Source organism: Sardina pilchardus, chromosome 23 (genome assembly GCF_963854185.1).
Source record: "Sardina pilchardus chromosome 23, fSarPil1.1, whole genome shotgun sequence".
Classification (NCBI taxonomy): domain Eukaryota; kingdom Metazoa; phylum Chordata; class Actinopteri; order Clupeiformes; family Clupeidae; genus Sardina; species Sardina pilchardus.
The window spans coordinates 13,008,992-13,029,382 of NC_085016.1; the positions used below are offsets into that span (position 1 = coordinate 13,008,992).

The 20,391-nt window shown below is 44.8% G+C and overlaps 1 protein-coding gene across 1 annotated transcript in view; it reads right to left on the bottom strand.

Annotated features, from left to right (window-relative positions):
• Positions 1–481: 481 nt before the first annotated feature.
• LOC134071623 (transmembrane protein 131-like) overlaps positions 482–20,391 on the bottom strand; it is a 40,869-nt gene continuing 20,959 nt past the window's right edge. The window contains exons 18-41 of the mRNA XM_062528415.1: positions 20,030–20,134; positions 19,601–19,687; positions 19,247–19,399; positions 18,639–18,714; positions 17,901–18,015; positions 17,490–17,628; positions 16,990–17,099; positions 16,768–16,831; positions 15,534–15,685; positions 13,712–13,854; positions 12,800–12,986; positions 12,317–12,502; positions 9,491–9,649; positions 8,663–9,129; positions 7,887–8,140; positions 7,286–7,431; positions 7,043–7,170; positions 6,604–6,765; positions 5,522–5,723; positions 4,950–5,071; positions 3,922–4,015; positions 2,875–2,978; positions 2,457–2,620; positions 482–1,765 (exon numbers count right to left, since the gene is read on the bottom strand). Of these exons, the coding sequence (XP_062384399.1) occupies positions 1,457–1,765; positions 2,457–2,620; positions 2,875–2,978; positions 3,922–4,015; positions 4,950–5,071; positions 5,522–5,723; positions 6,604–6,765; positions 7,043–7,170; positions 7,286–7,431; positions 7,887–8,140; positions 8,663–9,129; positions 9,491–9,649; positions 12,317–12,502; positions 12,800–12,986; positions 13,712–13,854; positions 15,534–15,685; positions 16,768–16,831; positions 16,990–17,099; positions 17,490–17,628; positions 17,901–18,015; positions 18,639–18,714; positions 19,247–19,399; positions 19,601–19,687; positions 20,030–20,134 (3,828 nt within the window). The 3' untranslated portion in view covers positions 482–1,456. The remainder of the gene's footprint in view (positions 1,766–2,456; positions 2,621–2,874; positions 2,979–3,921; positions 4,016–4,949; positions 5,072–5,521; positions 5,724–6,603; positions 6,766–7,042; positions 7,171–7,285; positions 7,432–7,886; positions 8,141–8,662; positions 9,130–9,490; positions 9,650–12,316; positions 12,503–12,799; positions 12,987–13,711; positions 13,855–15,533; positions 15,686–16,767; positions 16,832–16,989; positions 17,100–17,489; positions 17,629–17,900; positions 18,016–18,638; positions 18,715–19,246; positions 19,400–19,600; positions 19,688–20,029; positions 20,135–20,391) is intronic.

Genomic DNA, 20,391 nt, shown 5'->3' on the forward strand with positions numbered 1-20,391 from the left:
GGTGCTTTGAACAGTAATCAATCACCAGACAGGCGTATAATTACAGCAATGGGACTGGCTTACCTTGCGAATGGACGAGGCGATTAAGAATTCAAATTTAGAGCTAAGTACAGTGTCTAATTGAAATTCATCAATTTCCACACTTTCCCCCTCCACCCACACTTAGAATTGGTCTGCTTTGATGTGATTTGATTAAAAGCATCTGGACTGAGGGAGATGATTTCTCCGCTTTGCTGGCACTATGCTGCCACTCTGTGGATGAAAGCAGACACTACATCTACTTCAAGACCAAACTTCCTCAAACATCTTCAGACAGCCTCTCTACACTGAAAATAATTCACTCACACTTACAATTAAGCAATTAACAGCCTTAAAATATGACTGCTCTTAAACTAAAAGTTGTAAACAGTCTTAGATTGTACAAGGCTCCATGCGTGTGTGTGTGTGGGATCTTTGGTAAAATCAAGCACAACACCAGGTGTTCTGCCATGTGGTTTTATTCTTGACTTGGGAAGTGATCACATTTTGATCCTGACAGAAAAAAAAACTTGACACTTTTAATCCAGCATCAAAATCCAATAACCACATCTTCTCAAAATAAAAAAAACAAAACAAAACAAAACAAATAAGATAGACATTCTGCCAATCCTTCCTGCTTAAAAAAGGATAAAATTTCACATAAAACATTTTCCCCCAATTTCGAAACTTAAAAACCAAGAACCAAAAGTCATGGTGGAGGAAACCACATTGAATGTTAAATTTAAATCTGCACAGCAATGATTCCAGGGCTTCTTTTTTTGTCTATTTTCTAACTCAGATTGCAGGTTTTCCCATTTTACATTCCTATTGCACATTAACCATTTTCAACTGCCTCTCAGAACAGAAAAAATCCCTCTTTTTCCCCTCAGTAGAGGGGCTTCATAAAAGTGCTCATTTCAAAATAGCAGTGAGGAACATCGGGTCCCCAATTCTGCCGCAACGCCGTTTAACAAAATGGCAAACAGCCTCAACGGGGCTTTTTTTAAATTTCTTAACCTTTTCTTGATGTCAAGGTGATACAACTGAGAATTATAAAATAAATGCAGCAGCTCGTCATGTTCACTAATATTGACTGGGGCCTCAAATGAAACATTCGTTTTTAAAAACAAGTTTGGCTTTAAGGCCTGAACTGTGTGTGAGAAAAAAAAAAAGAAAAAAAAATTCACATTTCCCTCTCCCCCGCATTGGGTTCTCATAAATTCTCTCAAGACACTACATGCTCCAACAGACTCTAGAAGGGACCCACTGGCTGAGGTGGTTGGTAAAGCCTGTCCAATTTAGTCCACTAATCAGTTAGCGGAGCTCTCCGCCACAACCATGATTCTGAATTTGACGTGGCAGGCTTTTAACCAAAACCACCTCAAGCGTAGATGTCGCCCTCTAGTGTCCTGGAGGCTCCAGGTCGTGTTGTGCCTCTTTAGTTGCCTGCGTCGGGGGGGTTGGGCCAGGGCTCGGAGCTGCGGCGCGTCAGGGTCGGCCGCCACATGCTCCAGGGGTTGTAGGCGCGGCTCAGCTCCACGGGGGACGCCCCGCCGTGCCCCACGCCACTGCCCACGGCGCCCAGCGCGGGCGAGGTGCAGCCGCTGTCGGCGGGCGGGCCGATGAGGTCCGAGATGGGCGAGGTGGGCGCGGAGGAGGGCGGCGGGAAGGTGTCTCCGCTGGTGGACCAGATGGAGGGGCTGAAGGGGGCGCTGCTGGACCACAGGCTGCTGTTGCCCAGGATGGACTAGAGAGAGGAGGGGAGGGGGGGAGGGAATTGCGTTAAGGCAAGCAGGGGTGATCAACGATAGCACCTCATAAAAGATGCATTCTTTGGATGGTCATTAAACATCACATTATCTATTGAAAGCCTACAGCTAAGCGGACCTCCTTGCTCCATTAAAGACGGTGAGACCGGGCGACTGTGGGAGGTAGAGGACACAAGTCCCTGCATTACGATCACATTAAATCCAATTAATACATGAACGCCAAAAGGCACAATAAGCCCCCCTCATGCATAATAATGGGGCAGTAAAGTGGGAAGTGCCCTCTCCCCAGTGCAGCTCATCTCTCTCCTCATAATAGTGCTGATCACAAAGCTGATTGGCGGTAAGCAGAGGCGAAAATGAAAAGTCCTGCCATATAATTCTTTCTACCTGTGCACTTGGTGATATCACTAGTGATATCCTAATTAACAGCCAGGTAGATCAGATAATGAGTGATGAGCTGGTTTACTAAATGGTTGGATCTAATGCTTGGCTTTTACTTTCTGTTGTACCTGCTGTGTAGTCTTGCTTGTGTGTGCTATATGTTGTGGGGCCAAAGATGAATTGAATTTCCACAGTAGTGGACAATAGAGACTTCTAATCTAATCTAATCTAATCTAATCTAATCTAACCCAGGGTGTCCGCCTCTGGCGGTGGGCAAGTGGCGGGTACCGTGGTGGGAGTGGTGGGTCCAGATCCGGAGCTGCTGGGCCAGGAGTGGAGCGGGTCGGTGGGAGTGCCGGGGGCGGCCGCCCAGTACGAGGGCGAGGAGCAGCCGAACTCGGACCAGCTCTGGGGCGGCTCGCTGCTCTTGGGGGTCGTCATCCCGCTGAAGACTGCACCGACGGAATGAAATATTTGGATTATTTTTTTTTCATCGTCATCCTAAGAATCAATAAAGCTGATCGCTACCATTAGTATTTTATGGGCATACTGCCGCTCCCTCACTTGCATGGAACTGCATGACAACATCTTTCAACATTAATAATAAATGTATTGAAAAATATTGGACGGGAAAAAAAAAAACCCCACATATTCTAGCATTCTACACCCAACAACTCTCAAGGCTAAGAAGATTCTGCGTGCTTACCTCCAGACAGATTGAAGGTGTTGCTGGGCCCAAACGCAGAGAAGGAATTGGCCGGGCTGAAGCTTGGACTGCTGGTGTTTCCAATGGGGCTCCACAGCCCAGTGCTGCACACAGGGAGACAACACAGAGGCAACATGACGGCACAGAATACACAACCAAATACACAGTGCTCATTTTTTTTTAAGTATATATATTTTTTGGCCTTTTTGCCTTTATTAGTTTAGGACAGTGAAGAGGTGGACAGGAAACAATTGGGAGAGAGAGATGGGGTGGGATTGGGATATGACCGCAGGCCGGATTCGAACCTGGGTCCCCTCAGTGCTCATTTAAGAAGGTCCCCATAAACCAACATTTATCAGTATTAGCTCATCTATCTCACTGGAGAAGTGTGCATATATATTACAATAAGCTGGTTTATGGGACTGGTTGGAACAAATATGTGGCTGGACAGTTGAGAGATGCTAGCCTAGAGATCTACAGTAGACACGCCCTAGTGCCAGCAAATGTAATTTGCAGCCAAAGTCATCTAGCAACTCTCCGTTGGATTGCGAGCTGGGAACAACCGAACTCTGGTCAGGCCAATCACATCGTGTATAGAGTTGATGGGCGGGCTTAACATAATGGTGACATAGGGTGCCTCAGTGTTAATTTAAGAAGGTCCCCATAAACCAACACTGACCATAATTAGCTCATCTATCTCGCTGGAGCGGTGTGCATATTACAATAAGCTGGTTTAGGGACTGGTTGGAACAAATATGTGACCCTGCAAAGCGAAACCAGTCGTTTCGGTAAAATTTACAAAATTAAGTTATTGTGTTTGGTTTTCTCTCAATTAAGTAATTAAGTGAGTAAGGCTTCAAAAAAAGACTGAAAAAAAGTTCATACTAGGTGCCCATTCTGGCATCACAGGTTGTGCGGACATGAACAAAATCATGTTGGCCAATCCTCAAAATAAACTCTCTGGAGGTCAACTGTGTGTGAGGCTGTGGCAGAATGCCTAGTAGGGGCTCGATGATCTGCTGATGGAGGCGTTCTGCTGGGCCTTACCTGTCCGATCCGTCACTGTCCACAGAGGTGGTGTGAGACACCTTGCCCAGAGTGTCCGCTCTGCTGACGGCAGCTTTGGCTAGACTGCTGCCACCTGACAAAGCACACACGCACACACACAAACAAACACACACACACACACACACACACACACACACACACACACACACACACACACACACACACACACACACACATTTCATATTAATAAAGTGATACGCGATGAACTGCTGGAAACCCTTGTCTGATCAGCACCAAACCCTTTTGTGTATATATGACTAAACAAACATACTGTACTGCATGTTATGCTGTATTTGCACACATAAAACAAAAGCTAATCTGATACCTTATATAACCAAAGCCACACCTAAAACAAACACAAGCACCCTAATGAGTCGATTTTTATCAGGTACATATCAGAATGCAAGAACAATAAACTACTTGATCATAAAAACACACACAAATACAAACAATGCTTATCAGCATAAGCATGATAAGCTCTTCAAATATGGGACCCTGCAAAGCGAAACCAGTTGCTTTGGTAAATTCTACAAAATTAAGCTATTGTGCTCACATGAACGGCCATAAACTAAGCTTTCCAATGATATGCATATCGAAGGTATCACAGAAACTATCGCTAAGATAACCGCATCCAAAGTTGACATGGTTCTCCCGTCACGATATGCCAGAGGAGGAGAAATCAACTTTTTAAGCGGCGTGGACAACGGGAATGACTGCTAATGTGTTGAATTTTCACCGGGTTGAACAGTCAAAACGTACGTTTATCCGTGAAATTAGTTCACGATATGAAACTGTAGACTGTATACTGTCGAATTACGCGAAAACGTGAAATTCAACATTTTAACCCGGAAGTTTGTTTATTGTGGATTTTCTCCAAATAGTATCGTGCGACAAGCGACTGATTTTGCTGTTAAGGGTCACATTATGACATGTGACGACATGTGATTTTACTGGATCATTTCTTGATTCAAATGTGCTGCAGACACAGAACCGGAGGGGTCCCTCACCTGGGCTTTTGTCGTAGCCGGCCGCCACCGCGGCGAACGTGGGATTGCCGTTCTGTCCCGGCAGAGAGATGGACTTGGTGAGCTTATTCTTCGCTCCAGTGGAGCCCTTGGAGCCGGTCTCACTGCAGGCACAGAGAGGGGAAAACTTTGTGAAATACTGAGAGAATTACTTTCCCCTTTCGGGTTGTTAAAAAATTGAAAGTCAACTTTGCTGATATGGTGTGGTGGACTCGAGTAAGAACAGATCTTGCGACTTCCTGGCTTAATGTAGGATTTGAATGGCAACAGATCATCAACTGACAGATTTTGGTAGTTTGCGTTTTATATGCAAATATCCATTTTGTTCAGCACTACATGTAAATACAAGTTGTTGGGCTTCATCTCCACACTAGTTTTCAAACGAATCCTCTCACACTCGCCCTTGTTCTTGAAGACCGTGATGAACGTTTGAAGTGTGTAGTGGCGACTCATGGCGACGGCAATGATGAATGAGTCTGATCACTACAAATGACTCGTCATTAAAATACCGATCAGCGAGTGTTGATGCATCGCCGATCAGTCCCTGTCGTTACCTGCTGGTGTTGAGCACGCTGCTGTAGGAGCCTCTGGGGGTCTGGCCGGGGGAGGAGGGGGGAGGTGGAGAGCAGGAGGTGCGGGCGGAAGGCATCGGCACCGGTACCGGCCCCATCGACGTCGGGCTGCTTCCGCTGGAGCGCTTAAGGAAGGAGTCTGCGTTCAGGGTCTGCATGGAGATCTGCTGCAGGCTGTCCACAGCTGTGTGTGTGTGTGTGTGTGTGTGTGTGAGGGGACACAGGAAGAGACAGGGTTACATCACACCAGTGTTTGTGTTTAGTGTGCAGCTGAATGAATGTTCTATTACGGAATATCTCGGATCATCACGTGCAGTACACCTGAGAATTCTTAAATCTGCCACTGTTTTGGAATGTAGTCTTTTCACACTCATCACAAGGTAGAAGTAGTGCTCTGTCATAGTGGTGAAAACAGGCATTTCATGTATCCAAAAGTAACAGGGCACACAGGGACGGCTTGCAATTGAAGATTATCTGTGCCCCAAGAGGTGAATCAGTGCTTTAAGAGTAATTTAATTTGGAGTTTATCCATCTCAAGATAAGGCCTCAACATCTAACTCAAACCTTTAAAGGCAACAACTTCTGCTATCTATCTCCGTACTTCTTCTGGCTCCTTCATGTGGAAAAACTGATTTTAACTGAACTCAATTTGATAGATAAAACGTATCTAAATTTATACAAGATAAGTCTGTTCAAAAGTGCCCTGGGTTCCAAGACACACGTGGGGTCATCTTTAGAACTTCTCTCACTTCTTTTCTTGTGCAGTTTTAAGATGCATTGCAGAAACAGATTACAGCTAAGAGACAATTGTGCAGGAGCATGATAATGATGTGATACTGGCCTTCTTCTTCCGCTTTACTGTGTCATTAGAGTAGTGTTACGCAGTGATGGTAAGTTCAGTGTTATCTAGTGCTGACTACAGCAGAATCATACCCTGATGGCTAGCACAGTGTGGTCCAGTGACAGCTGCTGTAGTGTTTTAGATGGTGGGTGTACGATGCTGTGGTGGGTGTGTGTGTGTGTGTGTGTGTGTGTGTGTGTGTGTGTGAGGGGGGGTTACTCACTCAGGGGGCATTTGTGGAGAGGCACGGAGTCCCACTCTGGAGGGGGCGAGGTGTCCTTTTCGCCCTCCGAGCCGCTGCTGGCGACCAGGTCCTGGACGGAGCTGCAGGCGAGCATCTTGCCCAGGGGAGACGAGCGGAACTCGGACAGCTTCTCCTCTGTTGCTGGAGGGTGAAGCAGAGCCGGAGCAGAGGTCACAATCACGGTGTGCTGCTCACATCGACTTATCTCTCAAATCTAGTCAGAGAACTCAGCCTCATCTTTACACTGTATTCTAGTTCCATTCTTGTTGTCTTTATGTGGTATGCGTGAATTGGTGCATTACAGGTGCTGCAATTGGGGCAATTGGGGCATTACAGCGCTCCATACAACTGCTTATCTTATCTTATTTTAGCGTACGTGCCCTGGTTTGAGGGCAAGAACAGAGCCTCAATCACTGACCTGTTGCCGCTTTTGGAGCTGGTCTTGGTTTGGGCGTGTTGGCTAGAGCCTGTTGCATCAGATTCTTGGTGGGGAACTTTTTGCGCTGTTTGGTTTCCAGAGGGGTCACGTACGGCAGCTCTAATGAACTGGAAGAGCAGAAAGAAAACGAGGAGAATATTAACCACAGAGAAAGATAAGCAGTCTCGCTATCAGCTACCGTCACGGGACCGTTCTGCTTTCATTGGAATGGCGAAATCTCACCTGGTCTTTGTGTCTGCTGGGGGCTCTGGCTGTTTTGTGTTGGCCGCTTTCTTGTTTTGGGGTTTAGACTGGGGCTCTGGCGCTTCCTCTTTCTCTTTCTCCAACGTGACTGCTACTGACCGGCCTTTTTTATTATTCACTGGCTCCTGTGGGGACATAACAAAACATATGCAGTTGTATATAGGCTGAACTGTAAGGTTAAATTGTGAAGAAAAAACAAAACAAAACAAAAGACAGAGGAACAACTGGGTGTCTGGACTGAAGTGGATGGACTGGATGGCCAGTCATGTCTTCTTACTGAGCATAAACCATGTCAGTGCAATGAACGGGATGGGCCAATTAAACACTGGGATTAGCACATAGCTTGACAAACAAATATCTGAATGTTAAGAATGAGTTCCACTAATGCACAGATACCTGACCTTCCTGACATTCCCCAAATGTCAACAGCCTGTAAGTGTCTGGTGACCTTCAGTGGCTGACAGTTACCTTAACTCACCTCAAACTCAGGTCAACAGGTACTTAACTGGCTAATAACAGGTGTGTAACAGGTATTTTTTATTTTTTATTTTTCTTTATAGACATAACCGGGTGCTCGTACCTCTTTGACTCCGGCCTCGACGTCGGGGTTGGAGGCCTCGGTGGTGGTGGAGGAGCTGTCGTCGTTGTCCACCAGCTTCAGCTCCTCCTCGGCCTGAGGCTTGCTCTTGGTCCTCTTCTCCTTCTCCTCGCGCTTCTTCTGGGCCTTCGACTTCTTCTGCTGCTGCTGCTGCTGCTGCTGCTGTTGTTGTTGTTGTTGTTGCTGCTGCTGCTGCTGCTGCTGCTGCTGCTGGGCCTTCCCCTTAGACTGTGAGGCTGTGGGGAAAAGAGGTTGGCAGGGCTGGAGTGAGTGCTCTGGAGTACCATCAGATGTTCAAGCTTTGAGCTATGAACCCAATGGCTCCTTTTGGGCTTGAGGTTCAAGATACCAAATAAAAGCCATTACACAATATACAGTATATACGACTACAGGCCTACCCAAAAAGTATGACCCATTAAAAAAATAACTGAAATAATGGATAGAATATGCAGTCACCGATGCATAGCCACAGTCAGTCAGTGAGTGAGCCTACTGTACGAAAGAAGAGGAATGCCGGTGCAACACAGATGTCTTCTTTAGGATTTATTTAAAAGGTGCAAAACATGACTAACGTTTCGACGTTACACAAACGTCGAAACGTTAGTCATGTTTTGCACCTTTTAAAGAAGACATCCGTGTTGCACCGGCATTCCTCTTCTTTTATGCGCCTCTGTCCTGGCCTGGTTGCACCGGATTGTCGCATAACTGCAGAAGCGCGGAGAACTTTCCTTTGTTTGCTGAGCCTGCTGTAACTGTACCTTTGCTGTGTGTGGCCTGTGCTGATGGCGTGGCCTGCTCCTGGAACACCTCTGTGGCGGCTGGTGACTCGGGCTGGTCCAGGTCTCGGTCCATCGTCTCCACCAGGCTGCTGTAGTCCGAGTCGTCCGAGCAGCGGCGCTGGCTGCTCTCCTGGTGCGCTTGGTTCTGGTTCTGGTTCTGTTGGTTCTGTTGGTTCTGGTTCTGGTTCTGTTGGGGCTGATTCTGGGCTCTGGAGCCGCGGCCCCCCTTGCGGTTGACTGGCTGGGCCGTGGGGCTGTCGTGGCCCTTGTGTGTGCTGGGGATGGCTTGCATAGCGGCTCTGCTCGTGCCCCCTTTGGAGAGCCGATCCAGGTGGCCGTTGCTGTTGTTGTGGTGGGACGGCGCCGCGTTTTGTCTCCCACCTGGCCTGTTGTTGTACGCACCTCCCCGTGAGGAGTGGTTACTGTCGCTGTGGTTATCGTTTGTGCTGTTGAGAATAGATTTAGATAAGCAATTACCACTATGAAACTACTATCGTAACTACATTCTTTTTCTCATCAAAGACGTGCAACAGTGCTTCAGTTTAATATGTTTAACAGAAACTAGCTTGAAGCTCTGGAACGCCATGTTAGGAGGGATACTGTGGTGAGAGTGGGTCACATTTTCAAAAGAAAACATTTAAGCTTTTGTGAAACACCCCGTCTCTGGGGGCTGATATGGCTGAGCGTTCAGCATGTTTCAAATTCACTACAGATGTTGAAAGCACTAGGAAAAATAATGATTCAGAACCCCCCCCCCCCCCACAAAAAAAAATACAAAACAGAAAAAATTCCCAGAGCCAAACTTACTTTGAATCGTTATGAATTCGCACTATTTCCCTGAGGTCAAAAGGTCGCCCCGTTTCCATGGAGGAGTTGGATCCCTCGAAGGACAGGCGTCTCTTGAACGGCTCCCAGATGCCCAAGGCTTCAAGGTAAGCTGTGACCAGCACCAGCAGGAACATGGAGCTGCAGAGGACACACAGAGCAGCATGGCGCTCACTTCCTGTCTCACTCAACATTACTGGCTAGTAATCAGTAATCAGAAGTTTTAGAAGTGAACAGATGCGATAACAGATTTTCTGTACTGGTTGCAAAAATGGACGACGCACACACACACACACACACACACACACACGTGATGGCTGTCAAATGTGAGGCACGCAATTCTGGCGAAGGTTATTGATATTTGAGCACAATTTCAGTCTGGTGAAAGTTAGTGGATATTTGAGCTCGTTCATGTTTCTGCAGCAATGTTAAAATTGGCTGGAATTATGTATGACTTGGCCTGAGACACACTGATTCACCATGACCTTGTGTAGTCAATCAGTTCATTGAGCTCTAATTGTGGCAGAGTATGCCAGACTCCTTGAAACTCTCTGGGAGAGATATTGCATAAACACTGTGTTGCAACAGACAGAACTATGCACACACGCACCCACGGTCAACCACTGCAGGCAGAGGCATAATGACATGAGAGATGCTCTCCAATGGTTGCCATCGGAGACGACGCACAACTAACGGACCACTGAAAGGAGCGTGACATTCTGCTTCATCTCCAACACTGACTGAATCTTACTACGCATGTACTCAATGAGCCCGACTGTTTCTAATCACTGATAGACCAAAACAAGACCCGATTCACATGGATCCCTAGACCAGTGATGCAGAGCTGAGGACATTGGTGGCTGGCACGGAGTCATGACAATTCTGTTATGTGGTTCCCTTGATTGACTGCACTGGCCGAGAGCTAAAAACATACTAATTTGATATTTTGCGCAAATTTCATTTAACCCCTGTACGTACTGCTGCTGACTGTGCTGTGGCCTCATTAAACATAAAGGCTCAGTGTTTAAACACAATGATTGATGACACAAAGTTTGACCAAAAGCTTTCACTGCAGTTTGATCTAATTGTGAAGGAGACTATGTCAGCGTGATGTTATGCAACTATAAAAGTACTAATGCAATGCAATGCAAAGTTTCAGTTCAAGATGCTAAAAGTTATTATCGGTAAATATCTCTTTTTCTTCCCGTTTCAGGCAAATACTGCAGACTTCAAACACATTATGCCACACACAACACACAACACACAACACACAACACACAACACACAACACACAACACCAGGGATTAAAGCAAAAAAAAATCCTGAGCCTGAACTTTTTTAGACTCGTGCATGCGACTCTATACGACACTATGTTGGTCGATCGATTGGAAACCGGTTTATTTTTTGGAGTGTTTGCACACGACACAGGCGTTGTTTGTGATGTTGGACACCAAGAAAGGCCAATAGGCAATAGTAGTCCAACACACTACAATATGCTACTTGTTATGTAGCATTTAGGATTTCTTTTTATATCAAGTTTTGCTGCTAATCTTTGTCTTTGACAGGTTACAAATTGACCTACAATCATAAGGTGTCAAGGATATGTGAAATTGGAAGGCAGGCATTTGAAGAATAAGATTTAGTTGCAAACCATTTAAGTTAAGGTATTAAAAAAAAGACAATTATTCTCTTTCTAAAGAGTAATAACAGTGTTTCCCACAGATTAGAAGGCAATGTGTGGTGGTCGCCTCATGTCTGACTTTTTATCGCTTTGCTTTCATATAATGTGAATTTATTTATTTAATGATTTTTTAACAAGATGTAAAGCACACACACACACACACACACACACACACACACACACACAATTATTTATACATTCTATATACTGACATTTCTGAGATTCATAACAGCAAACTTTATGCAGCTTATAGCCTGCTATTCACATTACAACTTCACCTCTTAAATTCAGCTGTTTGATTGAAGCCTCAAAATATTGTAAACAAAGTAGCATAGTTGGCTAGTTTATCATACTCTAGCTGGTTGGACTGTTCAGTGTCCCCACGTGTGTTTAAGTTTCAAGGTAAGCTCATACTTTTCCTCCTTGGGACAGGCCCTTTAAATCTTGGAGTTGAAAAACATTGGTATTGAGATGGTCAGTCAACTTGAATGCAGAGTTTTAATCAGATGTGTGCAGCATAGCCTACTGATGCTAACCGTATTTAACAATAATTCAGCTAGTCGTCTTCTGTGCGTCATTGCGTTCACGATTGTGAATGTTTTGTTTGGATTAAATGTGCATGTCGAGGAGCGGGTGTCAGTGCGCACGAGAGTGGGCCAAGGAGAATTCGTTTACTTCTATACTGTTTGGTAAAGTTGCACGCATAGTCTACAAAATTTGCGGAAGAACTTAAGCTTCCACCCGCAGCGTCAGGTGCATCAGTGCGACCACGCTTCCAGGGATGATCTCGTTAAGGAGACTCGGTGTGCACGAAGGGGAGACTGTGTCTGTGTCTGAGTGTGTGTGTGTGTGTGTTTGTGTATTAAAGGGAGCGTGACGCTGAGTGACAGAGAGGGAGAGCAGGGAAAGGAAATTCAGCTTAACGAATGCTGCGTGTTTTTCAATAGCGTTAGCAAATAAATAATATTTTTTAAAAAATGAACGCAGTCAATGGCTGCACGCCGGAATTCCGGCACGGTGCCGGAAAACTTTAATCCCTGCAACACACAACACACAACACACAACACACAAACACACAAACACACAAACACACAAACACACAAACAGGCCATGAAAGTCATTGGCACCTCATGATGATGGAGATGATGACGTAGAGCTCCAGCTCCCAGGAGGGCCGGGGCAGGGCCTCAGCGCACGACGCCAGCAGGTGGTAGGGCAGAGAGGCGTTCAGCACGAAGGCAAACGACGAGCCGCCCGCCGACACCAGCCGCAGCTCACGGATAATACGAGACGCTGTGAAGTCTGGTGTGAACCTGACAGACACACACACACACACACACACACACAAACACGGTCATGACACACAATCTGGACAAATGTACCTTCCCTTAAACATGAAATATAATTGTATGTGAACGCTACAGTGGTTCTACATTGATCTACTGGTATGTCTACACTGCCAGTTCTGTTTTTTGATGATTACATTTCTCTTTGCTTTTGCTTGGTTGCACACTGTACACAGGGCACTACATACATTAAAAATGTATCATTTGATACACTATGTAAAATTGACTAACAACAAGTAGAACTTTCTGCATAAAACCACTCACATTATAACAATGTCTTTGGACACGTTTGGATTGAGCACAAACTCTTGACAGTTGACGACTTTGAAGCCGTAGCCCTCGCAGGCGTAGCCGTTGATCTCCATGGCTTGGATGTGCAGGGGCAGCCGGCCTGTGTTCTCCACTTTAAAGGATCTTCTAAGGCTAAAGTTGGGCTCTTTCAGCTTCACTTCTGAGAAAGGCCACAAAGGGGGGGGGGGGGGGGAGAATACTGATAAGAAAACCAGACAATATGAATTACTGAAGAAACAGGAAGCAAACTATCACTGTCAAAATATGACTAAACACTCTTTAGAACAGTGAATTGACAGATCTTTTTTTGGCGCCATGTTAACATATGACGCATTACACACACACACACCAATAATAAAACAACATCAGTAATATCACAACAACAACATATATTATATATTATCATCATGTACCCATCACAAGTGTTTTCGCCATGCAAGTGTCCGCCCTGTCTCTGGGGCCCTGGTGGCCACACTGCCTTGCGTTTAAAGGGACACTTCAACGATTAGCATTAAGCTTTGTATCATTAGAAAACCAGTCATGTTTTTGAATGGTTGTGCATCATTCCCTCAGTTGCTACGGATTCAACTACTCAACTACGGATTTCAATGTTGGACTTCCTGCTTTCAATGATGTAAAAATCATCATTTTACACCATTGAAAGCAGGAAGTCCTATTCACGGGTTTCACTGAAATCCGTATTTCTCCCATCTCAAGGCAAACTGAGGGAAGGATGCACAACCATTCAAAAACATGACTGGTTTTCTAAAGACACAAAGCTTAATGCTAATTGGTGAAGTGTCCCTTTAATGCTAATAGGTGAAGTGTCCCTTTAAGGCCAAACTCACTGCTGCCCCACACACAGCACGCTGAGCTCATACTCACTCTCTGAGCAGTCCCGCAGGAGCGCCTCGGTCAGTTTGAAGCGCAGGGAGCTGCCTGGCCCAGGGGGCTTGCCCGCCATCTTCAGGCTCTCGTAGGTGCCCTGGCCATGCACCAGCAAGAAGTCCACCACCGTCAAGTTGTTCCTGGAAGAGGAACGCACACACACAATGAAAATGGAGGTTTGTCGCAAAGTACACGTCCAACACCACAACACACAAATACATAAATACACTATTCTTCATTTACAATTAGAGAACAGAACAACACTAAATTCACATGCATATAAAAACCATCTAAATGGTGACTTATTATTATTATGAACATTTATTACAGATGAAGTTATTACTAGTCAAAACTAATAGCCAAGTCTACAACAAAGCTAGCGTTTACGAGGCTGCCCATAAACAGATTTCAAAGTAATAGTCTTTCAGCAACAATAAATTGCATACTTTTCCAGTAATGAAAAGGAGCCAAGCCCCAGCCATCTTAGCCAATGGCATAACACAGTCAGAAAGGCCAGAGAGGAGTTTACAACCCCGCTAGCATTTACATCAGTGCCCATAATCAGATTTCACCCTGAAAGCGCCTTCCATGCGTCAGCCATTGGAGTCAGATTCACTGGAAGATTAAATGATTAGGGTGTGGGGTCTTGTGCCGAGCCAAACCATAAACGAGTCTACGGGCTTCACAGCTGTGTATACTAGGGGCTTGCGGAGGGTCATGACTCATATCGATATTCATTTTATTCATTCATTATTTTTTTATTTTTTTTATTGCATTTCCAAGAAAGTCTGGAATTACTTTGCTTGGTTCAATTACTAAGGACACATTTTATGGCCGAGTCTGAGAAATTCCTGGATCTCGATAATAACTAACCGCTGATATATCAGTAAATTTTCATGTGTGATCTTCAGAAGAAATACGAGCTCATCTCAAAATCTAAAAGGTCATCTCTTATTGGCCCTGCCAGTGCGGGCTAAGTTATAAAGGGGGGGGGGGGGGGGGTCTTCTTGACGACGGTCCAGCACACACTCCTGACCTCTGCATCCATTTACTCTTGTGATCGCTTTGCTCACATGTCATGGGCAGACAAGACAGCTTTATTAGATAAGGCACTAATCCATTGCTGCAACTGCGCCATAACCACACTCCACATGTACTGTACCCTATGCACGGTAAAAACACTCTGGGAAGAGTAGAGAGAGAGAAGGGGGCCAACTGGCCATTGGCTACGGCTTTTCTGGGAGTTTTGATGCTTGTTTATGAGTGGGCTAAACGTTTTGGCCTCGAGAAAGTTACAAATGGATGAAACAAACTCGCTTCTGTAGACCCCCGGAAAAAAAAAGAAAGAAAAATCACGTTCAGCCAATTATCTCAGACCAAAATATCTCTAAGGCATTGCCAAGGCACAGGGAATGAGGGAAACAAACATTTCCCCAACCCTCCTGGCCAAACCCATGATTAACTTGCAAATCTAAGCATAAAATGTACCACTGGCTTTAAATCTAAGATCGTGCCAGAGTTTGTTTGCTATTTTGAATCTACTGTAAAAGCAAAAATAGTGTGCCCTGTTTAAACATGGGATGTGGAGCAGTTTTAATTTAAAAACATTTAAAATATGACCTCAACCAAGAGTGAGGAAACAGCCGTTTGCAACACAGCCTTTGCCGTGTTGCCCATATAACGTTTGCATGCAAACCAGCTAGTGTCGACCCCGGCTCTCTTGTAATATACTGTATAAACATCATTTTGTACCACAGGTGGTGCTATATTAAACAGAATGGAAATCAATGGAGGAGGGCCGTGTACAGTAGCTGTGTACCTGATGAGGAGTAAGGAGGTCAGTGTGTGGTTGCTGATGGGGCTGAATTTCACCGAGAAGCTTTTGGCTTCTCCTGAGAGGAGGTGCAGGTTGTGGACAAACGGCCGAGTTTGCCCCTCTGTGAAGCCGCCGCTGGTTCTCGTCAGAGAGCTCTGGAAAGCACAAATCACAGAAAATCACTTGTACTCCGTCTCCTACTCAATTAAGACCTAAGAGGGAGTCGTTTTCTTTTTCGAATTCAATAAGGTGTTAGAATGTCTCAGGCTCTGAGGGATCAGATAATGTAGATAAACAAAACACACATAAAAATAACTAACTAAATAAATAAATAAAATAAAAAAACACAGGCTCTCTATCCCAATACATGGAGTTGCATGGGATCTACATTTGAAAACAGCAAACTGCAAATGCAAAGTGAAGAGAAGGTACAGTGCTGTACAGTGGAGAGAGAGAAAAAAAAATGCTGGCATGTCTTCAGGCAAACACATGCCAGCATTCCAAGACGCATACCATGCTACCACTTCCGAGTTCGAGAGAAAAAAAATAAAAACACGCCTCCACTTCTGAGTTTGAGAGAAAAAAGGAAGAAAGGGAGTGTGACTTCTGGGGAAATTAGATACTATTTCAGACCTGTGCATGTGTGGGTTAGAGCCTCATGCATTCAAATGGCTTCTCAAGGAAATGAAAACGGAGACAAAGTGGGGTCCCTGGTACCATACACACTAATGCACGCACACACACACACACACACACTCACACTCGACTTTGGCTTTATTTTTATTTATCTGATTGGCTAAACGACTCCCACACAATAGCCATATCAGCCGAGAGGCAGAACGCTACGGATCATTGTGAATGTGAGGCCACCAATAATAATAATAAAAAAACATCATTTTTATTCTCGTTTTCAAAAATATTTTAAATGTCACACACAGAACATGTGGTGCAGGGGGTGGTCAATAATAAACGAATGCGTGTGGTCTTTTCTATTGAATTCAACTTAACTGCCCAGTTGCATGCTGGGAAATCTCCATAGATTATCTACAACTATTAAAAGTATAAAAAACATAATTAGGCAAACCATGGGGAGAGAACTCACGATCTCATGCAATAAAAGGGAGAAACCCAAATACACGACGCATTTCCTAAACCATGAGCTGTGGAGAGGCCAAGCTCACTAGAAGCACTGTATCTCCACAGAAACATGGAGGTAATGACAGAACACGTTACTCACCTGATTCCTGTGGATTTGGAACTCTAAAGTGGTTGTGTCAATGGGGAGATTTTTGACTGGGAGCCTGCAGAAGAAGAGCGAGAAACACACACACACACACACAATGAAACAATACTACTCAAAAACAGCATTAAACTGTACAGTTACGGGAAAGAATATCTCACTGTACGTGGTGATAAACACATTGTGTTTGTAAAAGATATCTGTACTCAGGGACTTTACCTCTCTAAGAGTTTTTCAGCGAACGCTGCAGGGTTGGGGTAGAGGGCCAGGGGGACGATCTGAACGTACACAGGAACATCGGCTGGATTTTCAAGTAAAACTTCCACTTCCTGCAAAAAAGCACAAGAACAGCGTAAGGATTTCTTCAAAAGGGTGAAGCTAGTGTAGTTCACAGAACTTCTTTAAAGCTCACTCTCGGACAACTCATCTAGACATGTCTAGGAATGTATGGTCACAGAAAAAACAACAACAAAATATTGTGCAGGGTGATTGATTGTGCTAATTTTAGTCTACTTTTAGTTTACTTTACGCCTACACTTCCTTCTTACCGTGCCAACTATGTGTCAAAAGTAGATCACAGGGGGTATGTAGAGTAACAGGCTATGCTAGTATGTAAACTAAAAAGGTTAGACTATGACATTTAGACTGAAAAGCTAAGCTGCAGACTGACACACTAGCGTTGTGCAGTGTAGAGTGATATGAGATGTGGAGATGCTTACGGAGGAGCTGTTGGTGTTGGTGAGGGGGAAGATGATCTGCCATGACGACTGGACCAGCGAGGGCCACATCATGCGCGCACTGACTCGAGCCTGCACGTTCTTCTGCAGGTCAGTGTTCACCTCGAAGACGCCTTCCACCCTTCAAATTGAGCAGATTGAGCTTGATGACAAGAACATCGACAAGAACATAACATAACATTGCCAAACATTATGTTTGTGTTTAGTTAATGGTTGCTGTTATCCAAAGCGAACAACCCCCCCATCCCACCCCAAAATAATAATTTACTGCAAACATAATCAACATAATAATGTGCATTTTCGAGCCAACTCTTTGATCAATGATAATGATGGTGTTGACGACCATACTCTTTCCCCAAATAAACGCCAGTGGCACAGCCATGGGCTACTAACTCGTGTCTGGAGCTGTCTCTGATCTCCTCCCAGGTCCTGAGCAGCATCTGGTGCAGGTCTGCATCCCCATCAAACAGGTCCTCCTGCATTACAGGCCCGTGGGGCTTTGGCTCATCTGAGAGGAGGGCATAGGGGACACAGGCTCGCTCATTCATGTGGAATAAAAATCAAATCATACATACATACCGCAATTTCCCGACTATTAGCCGCGGCTTATACATTGATTTTGCTAAATTTCTACCGCTATGAGGTTAATACAGGAGGGCAGTTAATATGGTTTTGTTTCTTTTAACTTGCATAAAACACTGTCCTGCGGCTTATACACAATGCGGCTTAAATGCGGGAAATTACTGTACTGCTTGGACAAATCACTACTTGAACATCAATAATTTCACTTTTTCAATTTCAATGAATAGAGCCCCAAGCACCAGAATTTCAGGCAGTGAAGCTCTATTGTTTCTGCAAGCAGATGTGAGTGCATTAATGCATAATGAAACGTCACGCCGAGGTGACGGATTAATTAGCAGATGTTGGCTATATTGTAAACTTATCATTTCTTTAATTGTAAGGCAGAGGGAAATAAGCTCAGTCGAGTAGGAGATAAGTTTAGTTGGGTATACTACTTGGATTAGGATCATAGAGCCTTAGACACCCTTCCAAGTAGGTTTATGAGGGCAGTACCAGAGATACCAAGATAAAATGGGGAACTTTTTCGATTCAAATATGATCTGTACTTACATTTTCTCAGAAAAGGCAGTCCTACATAACAGTGATTGCCACACTGCAAACTGGCATCAAAATAAATATTTGCGACCTGCAAGAAACAACAAACACAACACTTCAGCAAATAATAAAGACCCAATTCAGACTGTGTGTCCATGTTTGTTGTGAAGTGTACAGACATTGCTGAGGGGTGTTTTTCACAGTGCTGTTTACGAGAGGGAGATCACGTTACTAATGAGTCTTCCAGCACACGTCCTTGTAGATGCCTACTACTGCCAACACTCCTCTGTGTGTGTGTGTGTGTGTGTCTGTATGGAGGTGGTGACTTTCAAAGGTGGTGGAGGGCTTAAAGCAAGGAAAGTTTCTATGCCAGAAAATGGTCAAGGTCACCGTCGCCTGTTTTTTTTTTTTTTTTATCTTAAACACCTCAACCTTATCTTAAACACCTCAACTCCAGCACAGTGCCTCTGAACTTCTTTTGTGTCTTTAGGCTTTGATGTTTTGTGTTTTTATGTTTTAGGCTGTTTCATGTCGATCGATTCATGATGAGTGCATCACTTTCTGATACAAGAAACTACTTCGGCTGACAGTGACTGGAATGAGAAGCTGCCTCTGTACAGTACCTTGGACCTGCGTTTGGGTTCAAGCTCGTCTTTGCTGTTCTTGAGGCGCTTGTGGTAGAAGCGTGGGTCTTCTGTCAGCGAGATGATGTGCTGCACCTTCACCTTCTGGGAGAAGGAGCTGCTGATGCTCAAACACTGGTGCACCACTTTACCCTGCGTGTGGCACAACATGACTGTTACATACTGTACACCACCAGACAGACACACACTCCATACTGAATAAGTTTTGCTATATTTTAGAAATGGTAATGCAATAAGGCAACAGTTTTGTTGGCATCATCTGATTACTTCAGTACATGTATGCCAAGCTCAAACATGCTTTCAGTAGGTACACTATGCTACTGTATATCTTACTGGGAAGGATGGGGGAAAGATGATGTGTTTTGGGGAACTGGCCAGACTGCCCACTGCAACCACAGCCTTCACCGGAATGGTCAATATCTGAAAAAGGATACACAAACACATCTAGGCATGAAAACACATCCATAAAAAAAATCTGCGTCGAGGAAGCTCTTCAATAGTCAAAAGACTTTGATAGTATGGCGCAAGCCCACAGACGATATGATCAAGTCGCAAATAAATCAATCAACCAAGTGATTTCTATAAGGGCAACAGAAATAGGTCTGATTCAGTGCACAAGAGACTGTTCAAAGTCTATGAGGTTGGACCAGTGTAACCATGCAGTTAAGAGAAAGCCTGAAACATGGTCTCCCAATAACAGTTGCAGTGTAAACAGAGTAAAAGAGTTATGACTAGCGAACATGGCTGAGCGTAGCGACTCACCTCGTAATCTGTTGTGATGTGCACCGCCCCGTCGTACACACCCTCCAGGTCCTTAGCAACCAACGTTACCCGGAAGGCTGCATAATAACCAGAGGCCAGAATGACCTAGAGAGAGAGAGAGACACACACACACACAAAAAATCACATTTCCATACTGTTTTCCCTATGACTCAAATGAGCTGTGTGTTTGTGCTATAACAAACAATGGCGCCTTCACAGGGGTGCCATATTCCCGCTCCTATCTCTGACGCCGCTGAGGAGGCCCAGGGCAGATAACTGCCGAGGGGAATATTTATTTAGCCTTTTAAAGGTGCAACAGTGAGCCAGCAACGGTCATGGATATGACCTCATATACTGTAGAC